The 25,382-nt window shown below is 35.7% G+C and overlaps 1 protein-coding gene across 1 annotated transcript in view; it reads right to left on the bottom strand.

The window, feature by feature from the left end:
* The window catches only part of LOC118192324 (uncharacterized), a 57,075-nt gene that overhangs the window by 16,796 nt on the left and 14,897 nt on the right, over positions 1 to 25,382 (bottom strand). Inside the window, exons 2-6 of the mRNA XM_035363265.2 lie at positions 25,045 to 25,142; positions 23,132 to 23,196; positions 21,570 to 21,852; positions 16,857 to 17,028; positions 932 to 1,221 (exon numbers count right to left, since the gene is read on the bottom strand). Coding sequence (XP_035219156.2) covers positions 932 to 1,221; positions 16,857 to 17,028; positions 21,570 to 21,852; positions 23,132 to 23,196; positions 25,045 to 25,142 — 908 coding nt within the window. The remainder of the gene's footprint in view (positions 1 to 931; positions 1,222 to 16,856; positions 17,029 to 21,569; positions 21,853 to 23,131; positions 23,197 to 25,044; positions 25,143 to 25,382) is intronic.

The raw sequence follows: 25,382 nt of genomic DNA, 5'->3' as shown, positions 1-25,382 counted from the left end.
AAAGGGGCCAACTGTTCATCATATTTTGAGTGAAATAAAGGGTAGTTAACCTTTCTTGAGCCTACTTCTTTAGTTATTTGAACTCAGCGATAATTCGCTTAACAGTTGACTAGGTTCCTCAACGTTCATTTAGTTGAATAAGAGGCAAGAACCCTAAAATTCTTTTATGATTTTTGCGTGATGATGCTCTTTTTTCGAATGTTTTACGCCGGCAGTTTTCGTCGCACGTGCATTGTTCCGATGCCATTTACGTTTTTTCAATGCGCCGATCAATTTGCGCCGGGAAAAAAGTGAGCTTTCCCGTTCGAAAATTTCGAATTGTTTACGCAGTAACTGTAACCGTATTGTTTAAAATCACCACAATCTCGAGCGCATACTTTCAAATAATAATACCAGAAATTTCATTTCTATTGGTTAAGCGGATAGGCTGCTAGAGGTTCATGTTTCGTGGATTCTTTTATGCCCACCCTGTATAGGTCTACGACCAACGGTTGAGAAAATAAAGGTTCGGTAAGGGCTTTTGTGGGTACGATGTATAGTATATCATGTAATAATATTTCAGAATTGAACATATTCATTATGGTTTGAAGTTAAATTAGATAAAGTTTAAACAAGTTCATGAATTAACAATAGCATTAACTGATATATTTTTTAAACAGAGTTTTAGTTTTCATTCGGTTTCATTTTGCAAAGGTATTGTAGAGTCATTAGGTTTCTTTGAAGCAGGAGACGTGAAAATGAGCAATTCCGTCGTCGCGACTCGAACCTGGATCTCTCGAATACGCGCCGAGTGTGCTAACCGTTACACCACGAAGGCATGTAGAAAGGAGAGAAAAAAACACCTATAGCTGAAATTATTGCCGTCTAAAAAGTGTGTTAGAATCATTTGAAAGACAGTTCTCAAAATTATTCGTTAAATAAATTGAGATACCTGATAAATATTTTGGAATAAACAACTATCGCTGAGAGAAAACTCCAGGTTCATTCCTATTGATTCCAGTATGTTCAAAGGGTTGTCACAGTTATTGCAGAGACATACTGCTCTTCCTTCACTGCAGCTTTTTGCTGCTTTCACGCATGAGCAGCGAACAGACCGGCAGCTGATGCGGCAGGAACACATCTGATTGAAGTTAAGTAAGCCATCTTCTTCGTTTGCTTCTCTTTTTCCTTCTGTATCCGCATAATCCCATTGTGGAAGTCTTCGAATCATCGTTTTCCTATCTGAAAAACAAATGTCGTTTTTTCAACTGAGAAAAGATGCATTTAAATTTAAAACAACATACAGATATTGTTTAGGGGGTCTTGTCAGAGTTCTTTAATCGCATTGAAAAAATAAAAAAATAAGAGTTAACTATAGTGGACCTTTAAAAAAAGCATCATAGTAATCTTAATTACCTTGTAGTAGAGTCAAGTACCTAACCGTCATGAAAACGTCCAATGATAATGACCTTGAAATAAGACACTAGATAAAACTTTAGGCTATGTATCTGTCGGATAGTTGTATTCTAGATAAAATGTAAAGAAGTGTGAACATGAAACCTAAAACGTTTACAAGGGCACTTAGATATCCTAATTTTTTAGATTTATTCGATTTGCCTACTTAAAGGTGTAGAGTTTCTCTTATTTCAGTTAACCAATTATTCAAATTTTTATTATCTTTCCTGAACTCCTCAACTTCCTTTCGCAGTTCCTCACTAAGATGCAAATTCAAAGCGAGTATTCAAAGGAATGAATCTTGGAGTGTAGTCAGAGCGCGTTTTCGCTGGACAAGCGCGCGTTCGAAACTGCCCTTGCAGTTACGCTGAGTTCATGATAGGTCCTTCTTTGGCCATTTAAATAATTATCACGACGGGTAGGTTGTCGAGTCAACCTAGTTAACCTTAACTTAAAATGCTAGTTCAGCACTACCTTGAATTTATTATGTAACGATTCTTATGTTCCACCGCAAGTTGACGGTGTTATTGAAAAACACGAAGATATGCCTTTCTGTTCGGAGTTCATAATCATAAAGGGTTATTTTGACCCTTCTTCTGTGGTTGTTTCCTTTAAGCCTGTGCGAGAAGTCGCCAAGTTCCTTAGTAGGATCTCGTAGAGTTATTGTGGCTAAAGAGAGTACGATTCTATCAATCAGAGTTTCCTAAACAGTGGGTCGCCAAAAATTTCAACAATTTTGAAACTTTATTTTACAATTTTGAAATTTTAATTTTACAAATACCAACTATTTTTATATAATGTAGCAGAAAATAGATAAAGATAAGGCAAAACAGACAAACAAACAAACAAAAAAAAAAAAAAAAAAACGAACACGTTTCGACACATTTTCTTTTAAATAGAAATATTTATTTACTTTAAAAACTAAAATTAATGACCTAAAACTGCAATAGCATATTATAGCATATAGTACAAATGAATAAACTGATAGTTTCACTCCTGCGTGTGTCGGATGAGAAATTCTTATGGGGATCCCACAAAATTTTCATAAATATTATGGGGTCCCCAAACCAAAAAACGTTTAAGAAACTCTGCTATAAAGGATGGCTGGAGAGGTGAGTACCCATTCGTTAAATACTGGCGGTGACGAAGTCAAATACTGGCGACGACGTCAAATACTGGCAGTCTACTACATATATAAGTATATTAATTGATGTTAAAACATCGACTGGATCTGTGGGTCGTAACGGTCATTTTGAAGATATCCCTCAAATTATTCTCTGATGGTTGACTTACGGGGCTTTAGACAAAATTAATCCGAAATTTACGTTACAATACATTACATAGAAATAACAATAATAACCATATTTTGAGAAATACTTTTTATAAACCGTTTTTAAACAAAAGTTAATGAAGTAATAGATAAAAAGCTTTTAAAATTTAAACTCTCTCATATCATTTATAAATTGAATTAAAGGAAAATTTCACATTTTAAATCATTTCAAATATATTATCAAAATTTTAAAAATTTTAATTCAGTACCATATTTAATCACCATGATCTGAGAATGACTACGAAATCTCTAATGCAAATTGAATAGAAAATCGTTTTGGACTTTAGGTACACTGCGGGGGAAAAAAAAAAAAAAAAAAAAAAAAAAAAAGGACAGTTCTATATCTCCCGTTCTACTGCGCCGCTTGACGAAATTCAAATTGCCTTTTTGATGTCTCGAAAGTGTGATTTTAGGGCATATATTATATTTATATACAGCACTATTCTAATCATAAAATTGAATTTTTCAGAAACGATATGCCAATTTTTTCCATATTTCGATTCTACGACTCAAAACATGCGTAACTATTAAATTTGGTAAAATTTGGTACAAAATTTACGAATATTCGTAAATTTATCTTCGATCTTTTTTTTTTTTTTTTTTTTTTTTTTTTTAGTTTGTGCCAAGAATAATTCATTTGGCGAACTTCTTAATTTATACCTACTTATTTTCCTTTCGTTTTTTTCATTGCACACGAGCGGAAAAAAGGTCATCTTTCAGACTTTCAAATAACTTTAACAAAGTGCGTAAACCACATTTGACGTTATTATGGATTATAACGAATATGGCAAATTTCAAAACGGGCCAGTATATAAATTCACGTAAATCTTAGAAAATTTTGAATAAAAACCTCTAATTTTTGCAGATATGCTTAGAAATACATCTACTTTAGGAAAATGGTAAAACTTTTACAGGTTATAATTCAAAATAGTTTTCAAAAAATTTGTAAAAAATATTTAGAAATACAAATTTTAAAAATAAATCATAAAAATGGGCGAATTATATTTGGATTAAGCCTAAATTTCGAATTCTGGAAGAATGAATCAAGTATGTTTAATGAAAAAGATATATCAATAAATATATATATAATAAATTCAATTAACACTGAGAAACTAAACTTTTGAAAGCTAATTTTTTAAAAACTATTCGTGCGATTTTTAAAAACTTGGCAGTTTAGCAAAATTTGAGTAGTATAGAAATATAGGGGGAAAATGGCATGTCATTTCAGAAAAAAAATCCGATTTTATGTCAAAATACCTATATTAGAACAATGCTATATATAAATCTAATACATATCCTAAGTCGCGCTTTCGAGACGTGAAAAACTCAAGCTGAATTTCGTCAATCGGTCCAGTAGAACGAGAGATATAGAACTGCCCGCCCCCCTTTGTTTTTCGCAGTGTACGTGGGTTCCAGCCATTAATTGGATTGTTTCACCCAGAAAAAGCCAACGTGAAAGTCTAACTGAACTATTAAATTGGTCTATAAATATTTCACATTAAATAAATCATTAAAATTTGAAATAAGAGTTTTAAAAACTTCGTTACCGTTAGAAAGCTATAAGACCTCATCTCAAAAATTTCTGTTCGTGAAATCGAACTCAAATCTGTAAAGAATTTAAGATCGGCGAACATGCAAGTCATTCCATGCGCTAAGTATTTTCGCCTTATATTGTCTCAAACACTTCAGCTGTCCTCTATGAGGGTTGCATAGTTGTCAGTTGAATAGAAAGACTGAACCCTGTGTACCACACAGAAGACAAATAAGAAAATATCGATACTTATAGTCAGAGATGTGCGTAACGCTCCCTTACACATAATAACAACTCTACCTCAACGATCAGTTTCACGAATCTTTTTCTGTTGTTGGTAACGGGATCCCTTCTTTCCTAGTGTCCAAAGCCCGTCTTGATGGTGAACTGGAATTTTCTGGGAACACCGCTCTAAGCCACTGTTACTGAATTTGAGACATGAATCATTTTTACCACATGAATTTGCTCATTATACCTAAACATAATCCTTCTCAACGATGGCGCCCATTACCAGAATATAAGTAACAAGCTTCAGTGTATAGATACCAACATAACTAAATCTCCAAGTAACGATTCTGTTAGATAATAGATTAGTAACGATTCTGGCAGATAATAGAATGCATGTAGCATTGCATTCTATTATCTATTATCTATTATCATTATTATTAAGTCTGCAGCTATCTGACCAGAAAGTAAAATTTTTTATTCCTTTTTCCCTACTGGGGGTACATATCTATCATCATAAGATATAGTGCTCTTTCCATAGCCACCAGCAGTCTTTCACAGAGCAATTCAGCTATCTTTTTAAACCCAGAGATAAAACGTTTATATACGTCTAAACTGTAATAATTTTAGATGGTTTTCCCTGCTTCGAGCCATTCAGCTGCTAGTCCATGATTGTACTTCAGTCTCTCCTGCTTGAAATTTGGAATTAATAAACAGATACATACCTAGTCACGTATTTATTATAGCATTCCACTAAAATCTCCAGACAGTTTAACTTGAAAAGACTGGCAATATAGGCCTTAGCAGTGATATTAATCCCTTTATATACAAATAAAATTTCTGTCGTCTGAAGAATACTATTTAATTTGGCTCAACTGTGGACACTCATGTGCAAGCTTAGAAAGAGAATGTTTTATTTTCAAATTTACATTACCAAATTACAATAATATACTGCGCGGCGTTGGTCGAAGACAGTTCTTGACATCTCGGTGACGTCAAGAACTATAGTGGCACATGAAGTTTACAATGGCACATGAAATGAATGACGTCTCCCGGACGTCATTTTATGTCAAGGGGTTAAGCTCTGAATCTATATGAAAGGGGAGTTGGTAGAAAAGGGCAAAAGTGAGGCAAATGTCATCCAGACTGCTAAAGAATGCATTGAAATCTAAAAAATCCAAAAGAAGTGCATAGCAAGCGCATGGGGATTACACTATTCCGAAACCTATAAATAGGTGCGCTGTAGATAAAGTCTGCAAGCATTACTTCATAGTCAATAATCCGCTTGAAATTAAGCCTACTTCGGTTTCTTGCTTTCTGAAACAACTGTTCAATAACTTATACAAGTGAATGTTTTAGAAATTACATTTTCAAGCTTTTGTGGAGTACTGACTCCTTTATAAAGTATGGAGCATTCGTAATAGTTTTCGGGAGTGTTCTGAAGCATTGCAGAGTATGCTGCTCTCTGTCGGATATGGAGACCCAAGTTGGCATTATAGATGATTGGAATGAATCCCATTTGCGTGCAAATTACGTGCCAGTTCAAATTAGGAATTCTCATTTATCAGTTATTTTAGAAATTGTTCCGTAGACTCTTGCCTTTCAACTGCACATGTAATCTTTCCATCAGTACTTTTTATTGATTTTTTCCCTCTAGTAATTTGTTTTGTTTACAAGTAGCACAGGTCTCCTTAACTGAGTGAGTTTATTTGTTTGTCTATTCTTTGTTTTATTGCAATTTCTGGCTCAGAACCTAGTGAAATTATCTGCGCCAAACTAATGGTTAAAAAGAAACAATTAAAGACGGCAAATGCCAGGAATCGAGTAATCCAAGATGTCAAGAGAATAAAGAACAACTGTTTAAATAATTTACCTAAAGCGGCCTGTAAGTAAGTAAATCAACTGGCATTCCCCATTCCGCCGCACTGAAGAGCACTAGGGGTCCTCACTCCCCGCCGAACTAGTCCCAGGGGTTCAGCCCCTGTCTTCGAACTCTGGATGGATCGACATTAACGCACCTGAAGTAACATGAACCCCAGGTTTAATGTTAATACTATTTAATTTAAGTATGACTTGTATGACTTGTAAGTAGCAAACTGATTGTCAGTTTGCTACTTACAAGTCATACTGGCTGCCCGTCGCACAAGGCCATTATCCAGCCTGCCCGGGACGTCACCCTGGACTACTACAGCCTTGAGCTCTAGGACTTGCCAGACTACCGCGCCGACCAGTGAGTGATATTTGCGGGGCATTTAGAACCACTAGGTTCATGATTTGTATACCCCTGTGGCCAAGACTGCTTAGGTACAGATCCTAGCTAATAGGTTCCCAGAGTTATCTACGTCGACCCCCGGGGGGTATAGTTCGACCGCCTCATCCGCCACCATGAGCGCAAACACGCATGCGCCATTCGGACCGAATTATTCTCAAAATAGGGTGGAAGGATGGGACTTTCTTTCCCTCCAGCATAGCTCCTTCCGGAGAAGAGAAGACCTTTCACGTCGCAGCAAGTAATACCGCCCCTTTCAGACGAGTCTATGTGTTTTGGCAAAATGCCAACCAGGGTTGCGCTTGAGACGGTCGAACTATAGCAAAATGTAAATAGAAACTAAGACAAAGTAAAGCAATCCCCCACTGCAAACAGCATAGACTATATCAGATACCAGAAAAATGAGACTGAAAGATTGACAGAACTGGATAGTTGCAGGGTTCGAACAACACCCGAGTAGTCTTAGAAAGCCATCCGTGTATCCAGCCCTGCTGTCACCTAACTGCTTTGCACAGTCACTGCATACAAAACACCAAATTATTTAAGAATTCTTAGGATAAAAGTTCCCATTCTTCAAAGAGCATCTGTTTCAGTTGTCTGGTGTTCTCGGGAAGTAGGATGCTGCCGCTAGGCGCCTTCCTAAGTGATCCCATACATGTTCAATGGGATTTATATAAGAACAGCATGCCGGACAATCCATTTTCTATAGGAGTTCCACAACAGCATGAATGCTGTGTGGCCACGCACTGTCACGCATAAAAACAAAGTCGAGACCAATAGCATCCTGAAAAAGACGCACGTTGAGGAGGATAACTTCATCACAGTAACGATCTCCAACAAATGAACCTATGTTGAAACTGAAGAACTCCGTTCGTCAGTCCATCATGATGCCTCCCCATACAAGCACGACAGAATCACCCCAATGGTCTCTTTCCCTGATGTTAATGAGATGAAAGCGGTTACTCCAAATCAACTGGCGCCGAGAATCATTTGTCAGACTGAAACGACTCTTAGTGGTAAATAGAACATGACACTGCTGAGTCCAATCTTTGTGTTCTCTAAACCACCGTAAACAGTGCTGCTGTTACTTCGAGTTCGTTATTAAAGCTAATAAATATTTCATAAAATTACACAGATTAGACCCCCTTTAAAATCATTACATATACGCATATATATATGTGATGTACCAGCTTTTGTCGTAGCTTAAATTATCAGACGATAAATTTAAAAAACAGGATCCATTTATTATTATTCAGAAGAAATAGTTACAAAGTCAGACATCCGGAGTAAATAAAAAGAATTACTAATAACTTTTTGTATGAAGTTTACTGCATCGTGACATTTAAGAAAAAGCCCCGGATATTCCTTTGCGAGTCCTTTTATAGCCTCTGGAAAGACGGAGCTTCAAAGAAATGACGTCAGCCTCGTCAGCCAATCCAGTTCGCTTTAAATATTTCCAGAACATTCTATAACTGTTGCTAGACCAGCAATGTTGCTAGACCTTTTACCAACCGAATATGCATTTGAATATGACAGGCCGCCAGATTCGGGCATTCCAAAATATCGCAGATCTGAAGTAACAATTGAGGAATGCCCGGCAGAATGAGATTAGGAAACTTTATCACTCCTTACCTTAACGTTTATAATCGCGCATCGCCACCAAGGCGAGTTTCACCATTTACCGATTTGGAATATTCAAAGTACAATTGGTAGCGACTGATGGTCTTGAATTTTTAATTACTTCATAATCTCTGTATGAGCTCTGCGTTTATATAATTTCAATAAAAACAGTCACATTTTCATAATGGTGTTTTTTTTTACTTTCAAAAGAGTGCATAAGACAACGGAGATGAAAAATCCAGTAATAATTTCTATTATTTCATTCTTTTGGTAATTACACTGTAAATTCGACGTCAATTCATATCCATCAGCCGGAAGTTCTGCATTTATCGGTATTGTTAATTATTTTTAACTTTTCTTTTGAAAATAAAAAACTTATTTGTGAAAAATATATTAGAGAATTGACACCATAAACTCTGACGCTCAAAACTTTTATAAGAAGTTATTTTTTAATATTTGCTGTACCTTATTATACATTTATTTCTAATTGACAGAATTTTATATTTTAAAATTGATATGCAAACAAAATATTCCGGCACCGAACACATTGAATAAATTATGCTTATCACGATTTAACTTTTTCTGAACATTTAAAATTACAAGAAAAAAAAATATTCATTAATATTCATAAAAATCTCTTCCCTGCATAGTCTAGAATGTTCTTCTCTATATATTTCTGCATCTCAAAACATATTTTAATATCAGGAGTTATTAGCTTATTTTGATGCAGGATACATAAAAAATGAGCAATGTCCTCGCCGGGACTCCAGCCTAGTCCTCTCGAATACGCGCCGAGTGTGCTACCGTTACACCACGAAGGCATGCTGGAAGGAGGGAAAATAAACATCATAAGGGAAACAGGAAAACAATTTTTATGGTATACAAAGGCTTGAAAATTATCTGCGTTACCTCTAGGGGGAGGAGAGAAATGAAGAATAAACAAAATTTTTCATATAAACTTCTAATCAAATACACGCGAAAAATAATGAAGGGGAATGAGAATTGCTTACAAAGGAAGACAAATGATAACAAAAATATGAAAAGAGTGATAAAATTTCCTTCAAGCCATGTCTCGTGACTTATTTTAAAGCGCAAAAGCGAAGTAGAAATAATTTATTCATCAACTGCTTGATAACCAACTTAAAAGACTTTCTACTGCAGCATTCAGGAGAGTGGCGCAAGCAGATATTCATAAAAGTTTAATATTTTGCATTAGATTGTGAGGTTTATCTGTTTAACTAATAGCTCATTTTAAGTTTGACTACTTTCCTATTATTCTCTTTTCACCCACGCTTTTCAAGCCAGAATGCAAATGAGCTAGTGAGAGTTTATTCGGATTAAGATAGAAAGAAGGGGTATTTAAGCAAGAGTTTCGGAAGTTAGTCTCAGAGCGTGTCTGTCGATTCCAGGCCACGCTGCGCCGTGATTATTAGCTTCTTGATTTAGTGGCGTTGAGTTCTTCTAGCCATTTAGCTTTGTCTCTCCAGTTTTCTACAAACCAGAGCCTTGCCTTCGCGTTAAATTATCCTGTGAACCTTTAGACTAATCTACCACATTTTTCAATTTGATCAACGTTACGGATTTCTGTTAAGCCAGAAGTCCTTGGCTGATTGTAACTCAATTTGAATAATTCGTTAATTTTATGTTGGAATAAAAGGGTCTTATACACCCTTCTTCTAATTTCTGTTTTGTTTCACAAGGCTAGAAGATAATTCTTCAATAGTCCTTTTATAAAGTCTACATTGTGTGCTCCCAAAGAGACATGGACTTTAAAAGTAGTTTTCTTAAATAATCTGCTTTCGAAAAAAAAAAAAAAAAAACAGAAGAATTGATAGTACCAATAAAAAGAAAGCTGTTCGCGTTAGATTTGATATCGGGACTCGGAAAAAAGAAACTTAAATAATATGAATTTTAAACTCGATGAATTGAGTTTGATTATATTATTACGGAAAAGCATACAAGGGATTCATGATTAAAACGGGAAATTATAACGGAAACTGACCTATAATCACCGTATGCATAAAGAAAATGATGAAAATGCCCGGAAATCAGCCTATCGATCAGTATTCGAACCTGGATCAAACTAACAGTGTTCATCGCACTTTTCCACTCGGCCACTGCTCTGCATAACTTGGGCAAAATCCTCAAGCCCCAGATAGTTCTCTGTCCTGGAAAAATGTCTTGCCTCCATCTCAGAGTTAGGAATGTTACTCAAGTACTAAGAGAAGCATTTGGAAATGTGCCATTTAACAGTTATTAAATTAATTAAGCCTTGTTTCGTTTGGTAGATATTAAAAAAACTGAAATTCTCGCAGAAAAAAATTTATACCCTCATGATGGTTAATAATTTCCTTGATAATTTATGCGCTTGAAAATTCTTCCGTCTGTTTTCTCTAAAAGTAAATACTTCATTAATCAACAATTAGAAAATTCTTACAAAATAGCTCTTAAACCTCTATCATCTTCCTTGAAAATTTTACGCAATGCACGTATGGAACTAATTTTATATAACATTTTCGTAAAGTTCTGAATTTCATCTCTGTGAACTTTGTTTTAATGTGTTATAAATTTGTGTTTTAATCTGTTGTAAATCTAATATTTTCTAAGGATTCAGATATGTAGTACAGTGAATTAATTACATAACATGAGATGACATTTTCACAGAATTGAAGGAAAGACATCCTGTACATAAATAATTTTTACACTATTCTGATTCGCGTAATAATAGTTCATTTTTTTTTGCTTAGAGTTATGATGCAAACAGTGAAAGGTTTAAACAGCGTCGTATATAGAATAATAATCTCAAGAGGCATTAAAAAAACAGACATCTTAAAACACAATTACGTCGAGTTTAATTACGTTTTACATCAAAATACTCAAGGACTTAAGTACTCAAGTGCTCATTCCATGAAAATCGTTCAAAAGAAAACCTACTCATATCCCGCTGCACATTGCGAAAACCACCAAAAACGTATGTTACCAGCCCATTCAAGTAAGTGAGCTGAGAACAGTGAAGTGAACGAGCGACTTTACTGGCAAAAGTCAATGAACAATAATTACCAGTGATTATGTAGTCTCATCCATTTGAACATTGTTCGTTAGATTTAGCTAAAATTTCACAGCATAGTTCAAATCGTTAGCTTGAAATTCAAGTAAAAAATTAGTCTTCGAGAAAGATCGCGGACATTCTTTAATTAAACCTCATGTTTATAAGTTTAATATATAATCAAAAATCTGATGTGTACAACACGTGACTTCCTTGCACGGAATATTAAATTCTACGTATTTTTACTGCATTTCATTTAAACTTATTTCCTCGAATTTCATTAGAAATACAGCTCTCATTCAATTAATTCAGTTCTCAATTCGCAGCAAGGCAAAAATGCATAAAACCTCGAAATACCTTTATCAAAAATTGAAAAATATAAAACACCAAATATAGTTAAAATAAAACACATTTTCTACAATTAAAACTAGAGTCTCTACGTAAAAACCGGCAATTCGGCCAACGGGCAAGAAGGCAGACTTTTTCCATGCACAAAATGGAAAATTTCCTTTTGCTCCCACTCGGCAAAAAGACACCGAAGGTGCAGAAGCTGACTTAATTCATTGTTCTGCTAAGTTTCAAATGTAAACAAATAGGGCAGCTATGGTAAAAAAAATTAAGGTGCACAGGGAGGTGCACAGCTGCATGTTATAGTAGTCCTATATACAAAATTTCAACGTTCTGAGGCTACTCGTTTTTAAGTTATGCGAGATACGTACGTTCGTACTTACAGATGCCACGAAACAATCTCATCAGAATTAATTTTAAATTTGTTTTATAATTCGTTTTGGGAAAAGTATCCTTTATTCTGTCCTTGGGTAAAGATGTAAAGCAAAAACATCGCTAAATTGCATTCGAAAGCGGTCAAATGGATATTTTCTTTGGAATATGATACCGGGAATTTTTTGTGATTACAATACTTTCTTTACTTTGTACAAGGAAGTAAAAAGTATGCGTTAAACTGGTCTTGCATGTACCGATTAAGGCTGAATATTTATGGATTATCCGGCTCAGGAAGGGCTGCTTTTGTCGAGGAATTTTTAACGAAAATTAGCGAATATATTATCCGTTGGAAATAATAGGAAATCCCGTGTTATTAGCTTGCTCACCAGGATCTGAAATTGAGCCGAACTATTATTATTATTATGCGGTCCTACCGCTCAGCCAAAATCTTAATGATACAAAGGATTTATTTAACTAGAATCAGATGAATATTGGTTATGTATTAGAAACTTAAATTCCTAGAAGTTACATATGGAAGAATGTGGCAAATCTTTCAAACTAATGTCGCACATAAAACTTACAAAAATACCGAATAAGTACCGTTTGATTCTGACTGGAATGAAAAACATGGCAGAATGTATGGATATCTCCCATTTAAAAGTTAAAATGGTTTTCGAAACACTGATGAAAGGTCAAATCGGCTGCTACCCTTTATCAGTATTGTTTAGAGACAAAATTTTAGAAGACAACCTTAACGTCACATTGATTACTTCTTAAAATATTTTCAATATCATAAATTGTGTAGTCTGTTCATATTTGCTTAGTTTTGTCTTTATAATGTAAGTCTTAAAGTTATTTCTTTGAAAAAATTCAATGAGTCTGCAATATTGATTGAAAAGTGTTTAAGTCTGTAATTTTATGCACTTTCAAAACAGAAAACTCAATCTGTTGTCTAAGTAAGATGTTGCATCCGGACTTTAGTTGCAATTAAATTTGTCTTTGCAATTAAAAGAAAAACAAGGAATTTATTTTCACATTTTTTATTTTGATTTAAAAGTAATTCCATTATTGTGTCATATTGCTCTTGTTGATGAAATAATTTAAGAGCATATGGAGATAAAAACAAACTACAGAACTGTTTACTTTCATAAATTGTTCCTTAGACTTCTCACTTCAGTCTTTCACGGTATTTTATTAATCTATAATCGCAGTCCTTAGTTCCTAAAAAAAATATGAATGTTTATAAGATCGATAGCAGTTTCGAATTTCTAATAACAAAATGAACTGGAAATCGGCTGATTTAACTTAAAATTAATCCTCGAATATCTAATAGCAAAATGAACTGGAAATCGGCTTAAGTTAAAATTTATCCTGGAATACCTAATAACAAAATGAACTGGAAATCGGCTGATTTTACTTAAAATTAGTCCTAATCAATAATTTATTTTAATTTCATTATGGCGACAAGAATGAGTATATTAAAAGAAATTTTAATAACTTTGCATGAAAAGAGGTGATGTTCTAATGGGAAACAAGAACAATGGCTTATTTCTTCGTGTAAAAAACGTGGATAAATAAACTTTTCATGCCCTAACTTAACCTACAAAATCATTATTACCTACGCATGTTTTTTTATTAACAACATTACTTACGTACTGAGGCCAAGTGGTATCGCTAAACACTGGTAGTTCGACTTAAATTCAAATCCTGGCGAATGGGATGGCTGCATGGAGGTTTTCATAATTTCCTCCATATATAACCCGGATAGAAACCACTTTAAAGTCAACCATGAAGGAATCTTTCGCCTTAAGCAGATAAGGCTCCTGTGCTTCCCGTAAACTTTAGAACTGTCCCCAATTCAAAATTAACCGTTGCTCACAATGTAAAATTCCAGTGAAGAGTACAATATTTAAACCAGTGTTTCTTATAAAAGCTAAACTTCTCATCCCTCTTCCTTTTGCCAAGAAAAATTTAAAATCAAATGAAAGGAAAAATTATTATTCGCGATTTTCCTAGATTTTATTTATTGCCTCTTCTCTAATTTCAATGACAATTAGTATGCTTATTTTATCAGCAGAGAATTGTATCATCAAATGAGAAAAGTTCATAACTTTTGTATTTGTCGGGCTTGAATAACTAGCTTCTAAATTAAAAGATATGCGACACCTATACTTCAAAATATTTTCTTAAATTTATAAGGATTAATTTCTAATTTCCAGGAAAGAGAATGCCTTGCAAAAAGTTGTCGAGCATTAGTGAATTTTCTGTTTATGGCACTTCTCATTCATTTAATGCTACCGAAAAAGACAATTTTGTCAGAACCGCGTAAATTGCCACTTTATTAGTAATCTGTGCAGCAACATTGTTGCTTTCTTACGTACTGTCAATAGACAAATATTTGGTTTATTTTATAAAATCTTATTTAAGGTGAGAAGATTTTCATTCTGAAGCTTCTAGAAAGAAATATCTATCATATTTGTCATTAGATCCACCATCATTAAACGATGCTCAGTACCGACTGGATCAATATTTGTAAATAACTGAAATAGTGTGACAAACATCAATTTTAGATTAGAGAACGAAATACAGCTTTCACCGCTATACCTGAAAAGTGAACAAGGAAAGACTCGTTATGAACACCCCCTTGGCGGTATATCCGACAGCTCTGGCAAGAGAGAAGAATTTTTTTTTTTTCATCGGAGAAAGGCCAAGCGAGTAAGACGCATCCACGCGTAGGGAAAGCCGTTGTCTCTTCCCTTCTGTAATTAATACTATAATGTTACTTTTTAATTAACCAAGAAATCCTATGTTAAGTTTTAAAATAAATATTAGAAAATCATATGTGTACACCACATGACTTCCTTGTACAGAAAATCAAAATACATACATGTATTTTTTCCTGCATTTCACTTATTTCCTCAAATTTCATTCGAGATAGATTTCTCATTCAATTAATTCAGTTCTCACTTCACGACAAGGCAAAAATGCATAAAACCTCAAAATATCTTTATTAAAAATTGAAAAATACAGAAAAATATAAAATACCAAAGTTTACTTTTGTTCCCATTCGGCAAACAGACACTGAAGGTGCATAAAGTGTATTAAATGTTCTGCTAAGTTTCAAATGTAACCAAATACGGCAGCTATGGTAAAAAAAAATTAGGCTTAGCCGCACTTCAATAACTTTTAAGTTGTTGATATATATGCAACTATTGCATGCAGATTAACTAAAGGCATAAAAACCTTAACCAGAAGATAAGAATAACATAATTCAATCATTTTGAAAGCAAAAAATGCACAATTTACCAACATGTAAGAATAAAAACAACTGAGCTCACGAAGCCGAGTAACAGAGTGGGTCTATATATATGTATATATATTTATGTACTTCTAGTGCGACCAGTTGTAACGAAAAAGGGCGATGCACAATTTTTTCTTATAGCAGTCCTATACAGAGTGATTCTGAATTGTTTTTACAAATTAAGAGGGGTGATAGTACTCATCCGGACGAGCAATATAGGGTCGCGTTGCACTCTGAGGGGCAGAAAAAGAGGAACGTAGAAACGCATTGAAGAAGAACAAGGAAGCTATTTCCTAAAGACTATCCAGAATTAACCGTATGCAAATTTTCACCGAGAAGAAGCAGCATTATGCTGTTAGTTTGTCTGTAGCGGAATATACGTACGGGGAATTGGCAGATATTCACCTCACATACGCTGAAGCAAAAGGGAATTGACGCGAAGTACGAAAATTGTACGGATAACGATTTCCAACTCTTCGGATTCCATGTCGTACAGCCTTTTCCAGTGTTGATCGAAGATTGCGAGAAACCGGCTCTTTTGCCATCTCAAAAAGCAATGCAGGACGTTCGCGAAATGCACGAACGCCAGAAACGGAAGAGCAAGTTGTCGACATTTTGAGCACTTCTGTGAGTTTTTCAATAAATAATAAATCTGATTGCGCAACTTTTCGTCTCGTTCATTCGCTTTCCTAACACTGTTGTAAGTTCAGGTTCGAATTCTAATATTCCTCTTTTCTGCTTCTCAGAGTGGATGCGACCTTATGTTCTATGGTAATTATTTCTCATCCGGATGGGGACTATCACCCCTCTTAATTTGTAAAAACAATTTAGAATAACTCTGTATACAAAATTTAGACGTTCTGAGGCTACTCGTTTTTGAGTTATGCGAGATAAATTCATACATACGTACGTACGCACAGATGTCACGAAAAAAATCTCTTCTGAATCCATTTTAAATCCTTTTTGAAACCCGTTTTGGGTAAAAGAGTCCTTTAGTCTGTCCTTACGTACGGATGTCATGCTAAAACATCGTTAAATTGCATTCGATAGCGTTCAAAATGGATATTTTCGTTAAAAAATTATATCCGAAAATTTTCGCGATTACAATACTTTCTTTACTTCGTACAAGGAAGTAAAAAGGCAACTGGTCTACATTTTCCCACCACGGAAGTTCGGCGACTTTACAGTATTTTTGAGCAAATTCTGTAAAATTTCCTATGATACTCGGCTTTCTAAGCAGCCTGTACTGTGTTGAATATATAAAGAACGAAAGACAATTTTACATATATACAATTGTAAAATTAAATGCCATTTCTGAAAGAATATATATCTGCTAAACATGAACATGATCGGTCAGATTAATGATAATATACTTACATCTGTTTAACGTTTTGTGGGAATTATCCGACGTCAGGTGCTGCTCTGAGAATGAAGCTTCGTTCATGTAACTCGATGCGTAAGTGCCCAGGTTAGTAAGAATCAAAAACCGCTGATCAAACTGGCACAGGTAAGTTTTCAGTTTGCTAGCCTGTCGTTTCCTCAAGATTACCTGTCAAAAAATACACATTTAAAGCATTTCAAATATACATTTATTTTCATAGCTTTCATGTAATTCGACTTTAATTCTGGCGAATGAGATTCTGCATGAAAGTTTTCATAGCTTTCCCCAGTTATATAACGTGAATAGGAGCCACTTTTTCTTAGAAAGTCATGCACGAACGAATCCTTCGCCTTAACTAGATAAGCCTCTTGCGCTTTGCTTAAACTTTAGAACCGTCCCAAATTCAAAATTATCGAAAGAGAAAATTAATGTTCGTAATCGAGACATTGTGAATTTCATGAATCTATGACACGTATTTCACTATACCTAAAAGTATTTTAAAAAAAACGAAAGAAAAGTGCTCCAGAAGTCCCGGAAAATCGTATTTATAAATTCTTTGAAAAATTAACAGGCGGTGTAATTTATTGTAACTTTTTGTTTATCAATAATAAACAACTATTTTTGAACTTTGTTTATACTTAATCTTAAAATATTAACCTTAGTAAAAATATTTTATAATAACTAAAACTATGATTTCTTATTTGATTATGGCAAAGCAAGCGAAAGCCATTTGCCTAAGGGAGGATGTCTTCGTGGACGACGTTCTAACGTGGCTGCTATCCACGTTACACATGGGAATAACCGCTAAAACGCTCATATAGCCAGGAATAGAATTCAGGTCAAACCATCCAGTGGATTTATCGCTTTTAAAAGTACCTAAAGCTTACAATGAAGCTATATTTCCTTTCATTATAGAAAAGCCAGCTTTCTGTCTGCAGAAAATTGTTTTTGCCCTCCCACTGAGAGGAACTGAGAAAAGCTCTTAAAATAATCTTAATTGCTAACACTAATTAACTATTAGTAAATCTAGTAAAAGGTTTTAAATACACTGGCCCTTTCAAAGTTAAGGAACAGCACGTTTTTTGAGTCTAATTTGAGAATAAAGCAACATAGAAACCAGGAATTTAGAGGGCATGTTCACTAAACAGTTCTTTAACGAATGCGACATAGAATGTTTCTAAAGTTCAACACAAAACATGAATTATAACACAAAATTGCACTCTTGGCATAGAAATCCAGCCTTGAAGAAAGAGTATATCACAGTTTTTTTAGGACAAATGGGGTGGTAACATTACAAACATGGGTTCTAATAAGGAATGTGGCCACCTCTAGGTGCAATACATTGGCGGCAGGACGTTCCGTGCTGTCAATTAAGTTGTCGGTCAGTGAAATGGGAAACAACGACCAGACACAGAGTAAGCCTTGTTCAAGCTCATCCTACGACCTTGGAGGAGGACTTAAAGCAGCAACCTCCCAAGGTAGTCCCAAAAATGTTCTATCGGGTTCAGGTCTGGGGATTGAGGTCGCCATTCATCCGCTCCATACCGTGACCCTCATATATCCTTCATATCCTCCTATATCCTTCAGCAACCCGAGCTCGGTGCGGTCGCGCATTGTTGTCCATCAGAAGAAATCCAGGACCAATAGCAGCAGCATATGGACGGACATATTAATCAAGGACCTCGTCTCGATATCTCATACCGGTCAAAGTTCCTACATGGAACACATGCAGGTCAGTGTGTCCACCGAAAGACATCCCAGCTCAAATCATTTTCCACCACCTCTGAAACTGTGTCTTTCCACAATGTGGGATTGGCTGTATCTGGTGCGTTGTTCCCTCCAGATCTGCTGACGACCTGAATCACTCTCCAATGCGAACCTGGACTCGTCTGTGAAGAGAACAGACGTGTTCTCTTGCCCAACATAAACGGGCACCTCTGTGTCCTCGGATCAAGCGGACACAAACAACTGGTCGGCTTGCATACACACATGTATTGTGCAAGCATCTGCGTACTGTAGTAGCTGAGATTCTTGTTCCTGTTGCCACCGAATGATCTGCCATGAGCTGACACACAGCAATGTTACTCCTCCTTTGGGCCGAAAGAACTAAATAACAGTCTCCCGCGGGTGTTTTAACTCTAGGTCTGCCTAGAACATGTCTTTTGGCCAACGACTTCTCCTGTACACTGATGACTCTCCTGTATATTGTCCACGAAAGTGTAATAACAATGAAGATAAACACTCGTGAATAAAAATTACAATTTTTGAACTTTTCTCAAATTCCAGCTTTCGCTCTGCCAACATGCTGCTGCTTCTTGCTTTCTCTGAAACAAAGAATTACCCATTGTCTTAAAATGTGCTAAGCTTATAAAATTGTCGGATGCATATTGCAACCCTCCTGATATGTGAATTAGATTATTGTCCAGGAATTGCTTTAAAAAGAAATAAAAATTTTGTTCGAAATATTCGGCCACGTCCTCAAATTGTTACAACGCAACATCTTCTAATTCTCAATATATATACACGGCTCTGGCATTCTATGTGAGCAGATGGAAATCAACAAGTCATCTATACCATCGAATTATTGCAGCATATATATATAAGAGGTGTTCAAATGAAAAGGTACGGAACGTCGTAACAACCAAACCGGTTGAAATTTGAATAAGCCGGTCTGGCGTAACGTAGTGAGACATCTAACCACGCGAATGTAGTGTCCGACGTTGTTGTTGTGCGTGTGGGCAAGCGCCCGCGCGTGACGCTGAAGTGTAGGCAACTGTGTACTCCGTCCAATTGATGCGCCAGGGCGTGATATGACATCTTAACGTTCACATTGCAAAATTCTACAATTGAGGTGCAGCGAGAAGTCAGATTTCTGACTGTGGAAGAGGTTAAACCGACCGATATTCATCGCCGATGGTGTTCGTATACGGAGGAGCCTGTGTGTTCGACAAGTCAGCGAGAAAGTGGAGTGCCAGTTTTCGTGAAGGCCTGGAGTGTTTGAGCGATGACCCGAGACCAGGTCAGATAAAAACGGTAATCACGGCACAACTTATCAACAAGGTGAATGACTTAATGAGAAACGACATCTCAATGGAAGTGCTTCAACTAGGACGACGAGCTGAAGGACACAGTAGAGGACTGACTCCTGTCACAGCTACAGGAATCTGGGAAGAGGGAATTCTTCGGCTCGTGAAACAGAGGGGTAGTTGTGGTCAGACTTTTGGTGATTACTTGTGAATAACGACTTCAATATAACCATAGTTCCGTTTCCTACCTTTTCATTTGAACAACCCTGAAATATATATATTTGTAACAGAATGATTTAGGAATAGCAGCCATGGACTGGCAATGAAATAATGCGGAGATGCTGTACTGAATAGTTAGAAGGGTGATACCTGCAGATAGACGTGCCCGTAAATTCAACACATAGTTTCATTCCTTGATAACTAATTCTTAGGATGCATGTTCATCTTTACACATCATGAGTGCGCTATGCACCCCTCAATTTTATATAACTTATAGTACCTTTAGCCAATGGACAAGATAGTAGGAAACAGAACGATTAAAGCGGAAAGGAGAGCACGCATTTAACAAAGCATGAGATACACAGGGCGAATCTGAACAAGTGAGCAAAACTTTAGGGGGTGACTGAAGCTATACGAGCATTATTCATTATAGAATGTATGGTCGGAACGCAAACGGTGAGCTGCTAGGTGGCATTGTAAATAAATGGTATAAAAAGGGTCAGTCCTCTTACCTAACAGCATTTTCTACCGTGGATTGCCTAGAGGATTGCTGGTCATATGAACCACGAAATTTCCAGGGCGATGGATTGGTCGAGGTAGTCCCATACCTTGGCCACCAAGATTACCGGATTTCTCGTATTTTAACTTTTTCCTGTGTGGCCGCAAGAAAAGCCTAATCTACGACTGCCCCGTTGAAACCGATATGGATCTAATTGTCAGGACTGCTGTTGTTACCGGCGATATTCGGGAAATGCCCGGTGTATTTCCAAATGTGCGTCAATTCCTATCCCGCAGATGTGAAGCCTGCATGACAGCTGGCGAAAGGTCTTTTGAGTAGTTTTTGTAAGAATGTTCTGGTAATAAAATTTTTTCTGAAGCAGCTCCTCTCATTCTTGTGTTAATTCTTTAAATGTGAAAGCGGAAAACTACCCTTTAATTTCTCACCGCCTGCATTCCGACCATACATGCTATGACGAATATTGCTCGTATAGTTTCTGTCACTCCCTAAAGTTTTGCCCACTTGTTCATATCCATCCTGTATACTCAAAAGTTTCTTCAATCTGATTGAATGAGAGCCGTCGCATTGCAGCATGATTACATAAGCAAGCAAGAAACGGATTAATTTTGAAAAAAAAAACGGTGGCCAGATTTATTATAAACTATTTAAACAAAGTTATTATAAACATTTTCTACTCTTGAGACAGAAAAGAGATTTAGCCTGACTAAAAGAAAGAATTAAATAGACTATTGCCAAATCAGAGTTATTAGTTTGATTTCTCATATAAATCCTGTTTTTCATAAAATCCTGCCAAATCTTCACTGCGGATTCAACATTAAAGTTGCGACGTTAAAATCTAAATCTTTTTGAGACTTTTATTTTATGAATTTTGCATCGAAATTAGATTTTATGCATCAGAAATGTGATCAGTTATACTGAAAAAGCAGAATTTTTATGCTTCTTACCTTATGTTTCCAAGAACTTCTGATTCCTTCTCCCCATGCAGAATCCTTTTCCAAGAGAATGTTGTAAACAGTAGCACTCGATATAATTCCTGAACGAGCTTCTATTCTTCCCAAAAATATAAGAGGCGCAGTACAGACAGACAAATTAATAGTCCGATTATCCAAATCTAGAGCTGTAACTGACTGGAAAGGCACAACTATACGAGCCATTTGTTCCCACATAGGTGAGCTGGTCCATTCCGCTTGATTGCACTTCGATACAGGAAAATCGTAAAGAAATTGGCTGCAATATTAAAGGATGTAAATGTGGTTTCCAGTACCAAATAATTTTAATGCATTTCATGCACACACTGGTCAATGAATTAGAAACCAAAGATCAATATTTTATTGGATCACCTTTCGCAAGGGTAACTGCTATGATTCGTTTGGGTATCGAGTCTACATGGTTTTGGAGTGCATTTAGGTCCAGAGAATACATGCATTGGTTATGCAGTTTTTCGATCTTGTAAATTAGGTGGAAGAGGAGAGTGCTGTTGGATGTGACTTTCCACCACATATCCCACACATTTTCTATGGGGTTAAGATACGGACTATGCGGTGGCCAGGGAAGGTGTTGAAAGTCAGACTGATGTTCAGCGAACCAATTTTTAAACACTACTGGCACTATGTATAGTTGCATTATCGTTCATGAAGTATCCGTCGCCATCATTGTAAAAATGCAGCATTGCAGGGTACACTTGATCTGCCAATATATCTAGGTATCTCATGGCTGTTTGTTTACCCTCAAGGAACACCAGGGCACCACTTCTATGCCAGCAGAACAGACCCCATATCATGATACTCCCACCAGACCCTTGCTTCAGAGGTTCTCGTCAAATTCGACGTCTTCCACCTGTGCAAAATATGGTGTAGCATGATTTATCCGTTTCCAATCCCCAAACGTCCAGTGTCTTCTTTCGCGGCACTACTGCAAATGAATTCTTGCATGTCGGGCAAAAATGAGTAGTTTTCTCACAGGCACCCAACTAAGCATTCCTATCCTCTGCAATTCTCTGCGCATGGTTCGAGCTGTAATCTGTTGGGAAGAGCCTTGGCTGACGATTTGTGTCAGTTGAAGCACAGTAGAGTCTCTGTTCTGACATACAATTCGCCGGAGATGCCGCCGATGACTCTCTTGGAAAACTGTGCTCGAATCTCAGTTAAGTCTTCTGGAGAAGGACGGTGGGTTCTGATTCCATCTTTTGAAAACCTTTGATATGGCTGCTTTGGAGAACCCAGTAATATTTGCTGTCTTCGAGATCGAGGCCCCTGCTAAACCAGCACCAACAATAAGCCCTTTTCAAATAGTGAAAGATCTGTCGTTTTTCCTATTTTACTCCATTCATCGTGAAAAGCACTCTTACAACTTATTTATACTAGCATTCTAATCACGTGCAAACCACGTAATAAAAAAATTTGTAAACTTCATCCCTAGCACGCATTCAATTGAAAATCTCAAGGGTTTCTAATTCATTGGCCAGTGTGTGTAATTGCAATGTTTTGAGTTCACAATTTAAACGTACCGCTTAGTGAACAGAACTTTAAACTTGCTTCTGAATCGACCTGTGGAATCCACATCATCTTCCACCTGTAAATATGAAGCATATGAGAATTGAATCGCTAATCATATATTTTTACTTTACTGCAACTAAATCAAATATCATAAATGGAAATATTTGTCACCAAAATTGAATTAAACTCTCCAATCCTACGATCCTCCTATCTCAAAAGTTATGTGATGACGATTAATTTATTGAAAAGGAAATTTATTTTACCGCTGAAGGTGTACAGAAGCTTCAGAAAGAAAAAAAACCGAAATCGTCTGGAATCGTAGACATCTTATATTTCATTGTATTTATGCTCGATTAACCTTGAATACATGTATAAAATTTGGATAGCTCATCCTGAGTACTGAAAGTAACATTAGACATTAGTTTTGGCTTAAATCAAAATTTAACCCATTAACTAACATAAAAAATTTTTGCCCTCAAATTACATTTATATCTGAGTGTCTAGATTGGCATAGAGATTAGACTGGAATATAAATGTAATATAGGTGGAATCTGCCATGAAGCCCTTTATGGGGACTGACATTCAAGCAGCCCTCACCGGAAAATAAATTTCAGATTGACAATAAATGGTTAGTAAATATATTCTAAAACCATTAGAAAACACGGCAGTGCATGAGTGTTGTAAATGATGTACATAATAATATGTATTAATATCAAAAAATGCATACCCAACAAAGGAACATGCAACTAGCTCTTATTAAAACTAAAGTTGCATCTCGTGTCTTAAAGGAAAATCCACCCCCCCCCTCCAAAGAGATATTGCAAAATCTTTAAATATCTCTGTAGGAACTGTGAACAAAATTATAAAATTTGATTTAAAGCTAATCAAAACAAAAGAACAATGTTCATCGCCTAACGTCGAAACATGTTTCTCGACGTAAGACTATGTGCAGATTGCCGTATGAAAGTTATTTGGCAGTTGAAAAGTGGAAATATATAGGTGCAATTGATGAGACTTCGATATACTTATCAGAAAAAGAATAGAAAAGATGGATTTATTATGAAAAAGAGGAGAAAAAGGCTTAATATGTTGGTTCAGAGAAAAGAAAGGAAGTTTTTCTAAAGGTGTTATGGTTATTTTCTTTATATTCTAAAGGTGGTATGATTCTCTTATAAAGGAAAACTTAAAATAAGGAAGTAGAAAAAAATGTCAAAATTAATTCAAAGTACCATCAGAAATTTGTTCTAACACATGTTTTTCAAGAAGAAATTCCCTCTCTTTATTCAAACAATCTTTATTGTGTTACGTTCCATCTGGATAAGACTCCCAGCCATACCTCTAAATCTAGTAGTTTATTTTTTGAAAAAATGAGAAATGAAACCAGATTTGAAGCTATTCCCTTTACATGCATCCCACTCAAGTCTCCTGATGTGTCTCCTATGGATTATTGTGCATTTGGACTTTTAAAATAAGCTCCTTATAAGCAGCTTCCCGAAACATTGGATGGACTCTGGAAAATTGTGAAGGAGGTGTGGAATAAAATCAACCTTCATGTTGTAAGAAAAGAACTTTTATCTTAGAAATCAAGATGTAATAGGATAGTACAACAAAAGGGCCATCAGACTACATATGTTTATATATAAATCTTTGCAAAACTGTTACAAAAATGGGTGAACGTCCTCTGTATTGCCTCCTGTTTTCAGAGGAATGATGTTTTCTGAACATGTATCTAGTTAACTATTACAGTGATTTTGTTTTCTTTTTTGTTGTAAATCATACACTGAGTGACGTACTTTGATTATTAAGTAACTTTGCTTTCAAATTCAAAAGAATCTTTTTTTCTATAAAAACCACGCAGAGTATGGGCACATATTTGATTTCAAAGCAAAAGGAAGTTAAAAGAAATTGATACTTAACTACCTACCTTAAAAGGTCCTATTACGAGCAAGGACATATCATAATGCCGTGGTCTGTGCTCTTTTGCATTTACAATTCCGTCCTTGAATGGAGGTAGAAAAATTGCTGCAAAAATATAAGCGAAGAAAAATGCAAATGAAATGCAATTACTGCAGTAAAAGTAATAATCGAGGGCAAAACAGAGTAGTTACAGTTGAATTCTTTCCTTTGTTTCATACATAAGAAGAAAAATTTGAGTACAATATTATAAGAACATTATTAATAATAATCAAGCATTTGTAAGGTATAAGATAAAGGTTTAATTTTATAACAGTTACTTTACTAAAGTGAACCTTTCCTATCTTA

This window comes from Stegodyphus dumicola, chromosome 9 (genome assembly GCF_044657685.1).
Source record: "Stegodyphus dumicola isolate Sdum_Otavi_A_Nest chromosome 9, ASM4465768v1".
NCBI classification, from domain to species: Eukaryota; Metazoa; Arthropoda; class Arachnida; order Araneae; family Eresidae; genus Stegodyphus; species Stegodyphus dumicola.
This window is presented reverse-complemented; position numbering and strand designations above follow the sequence as displayed.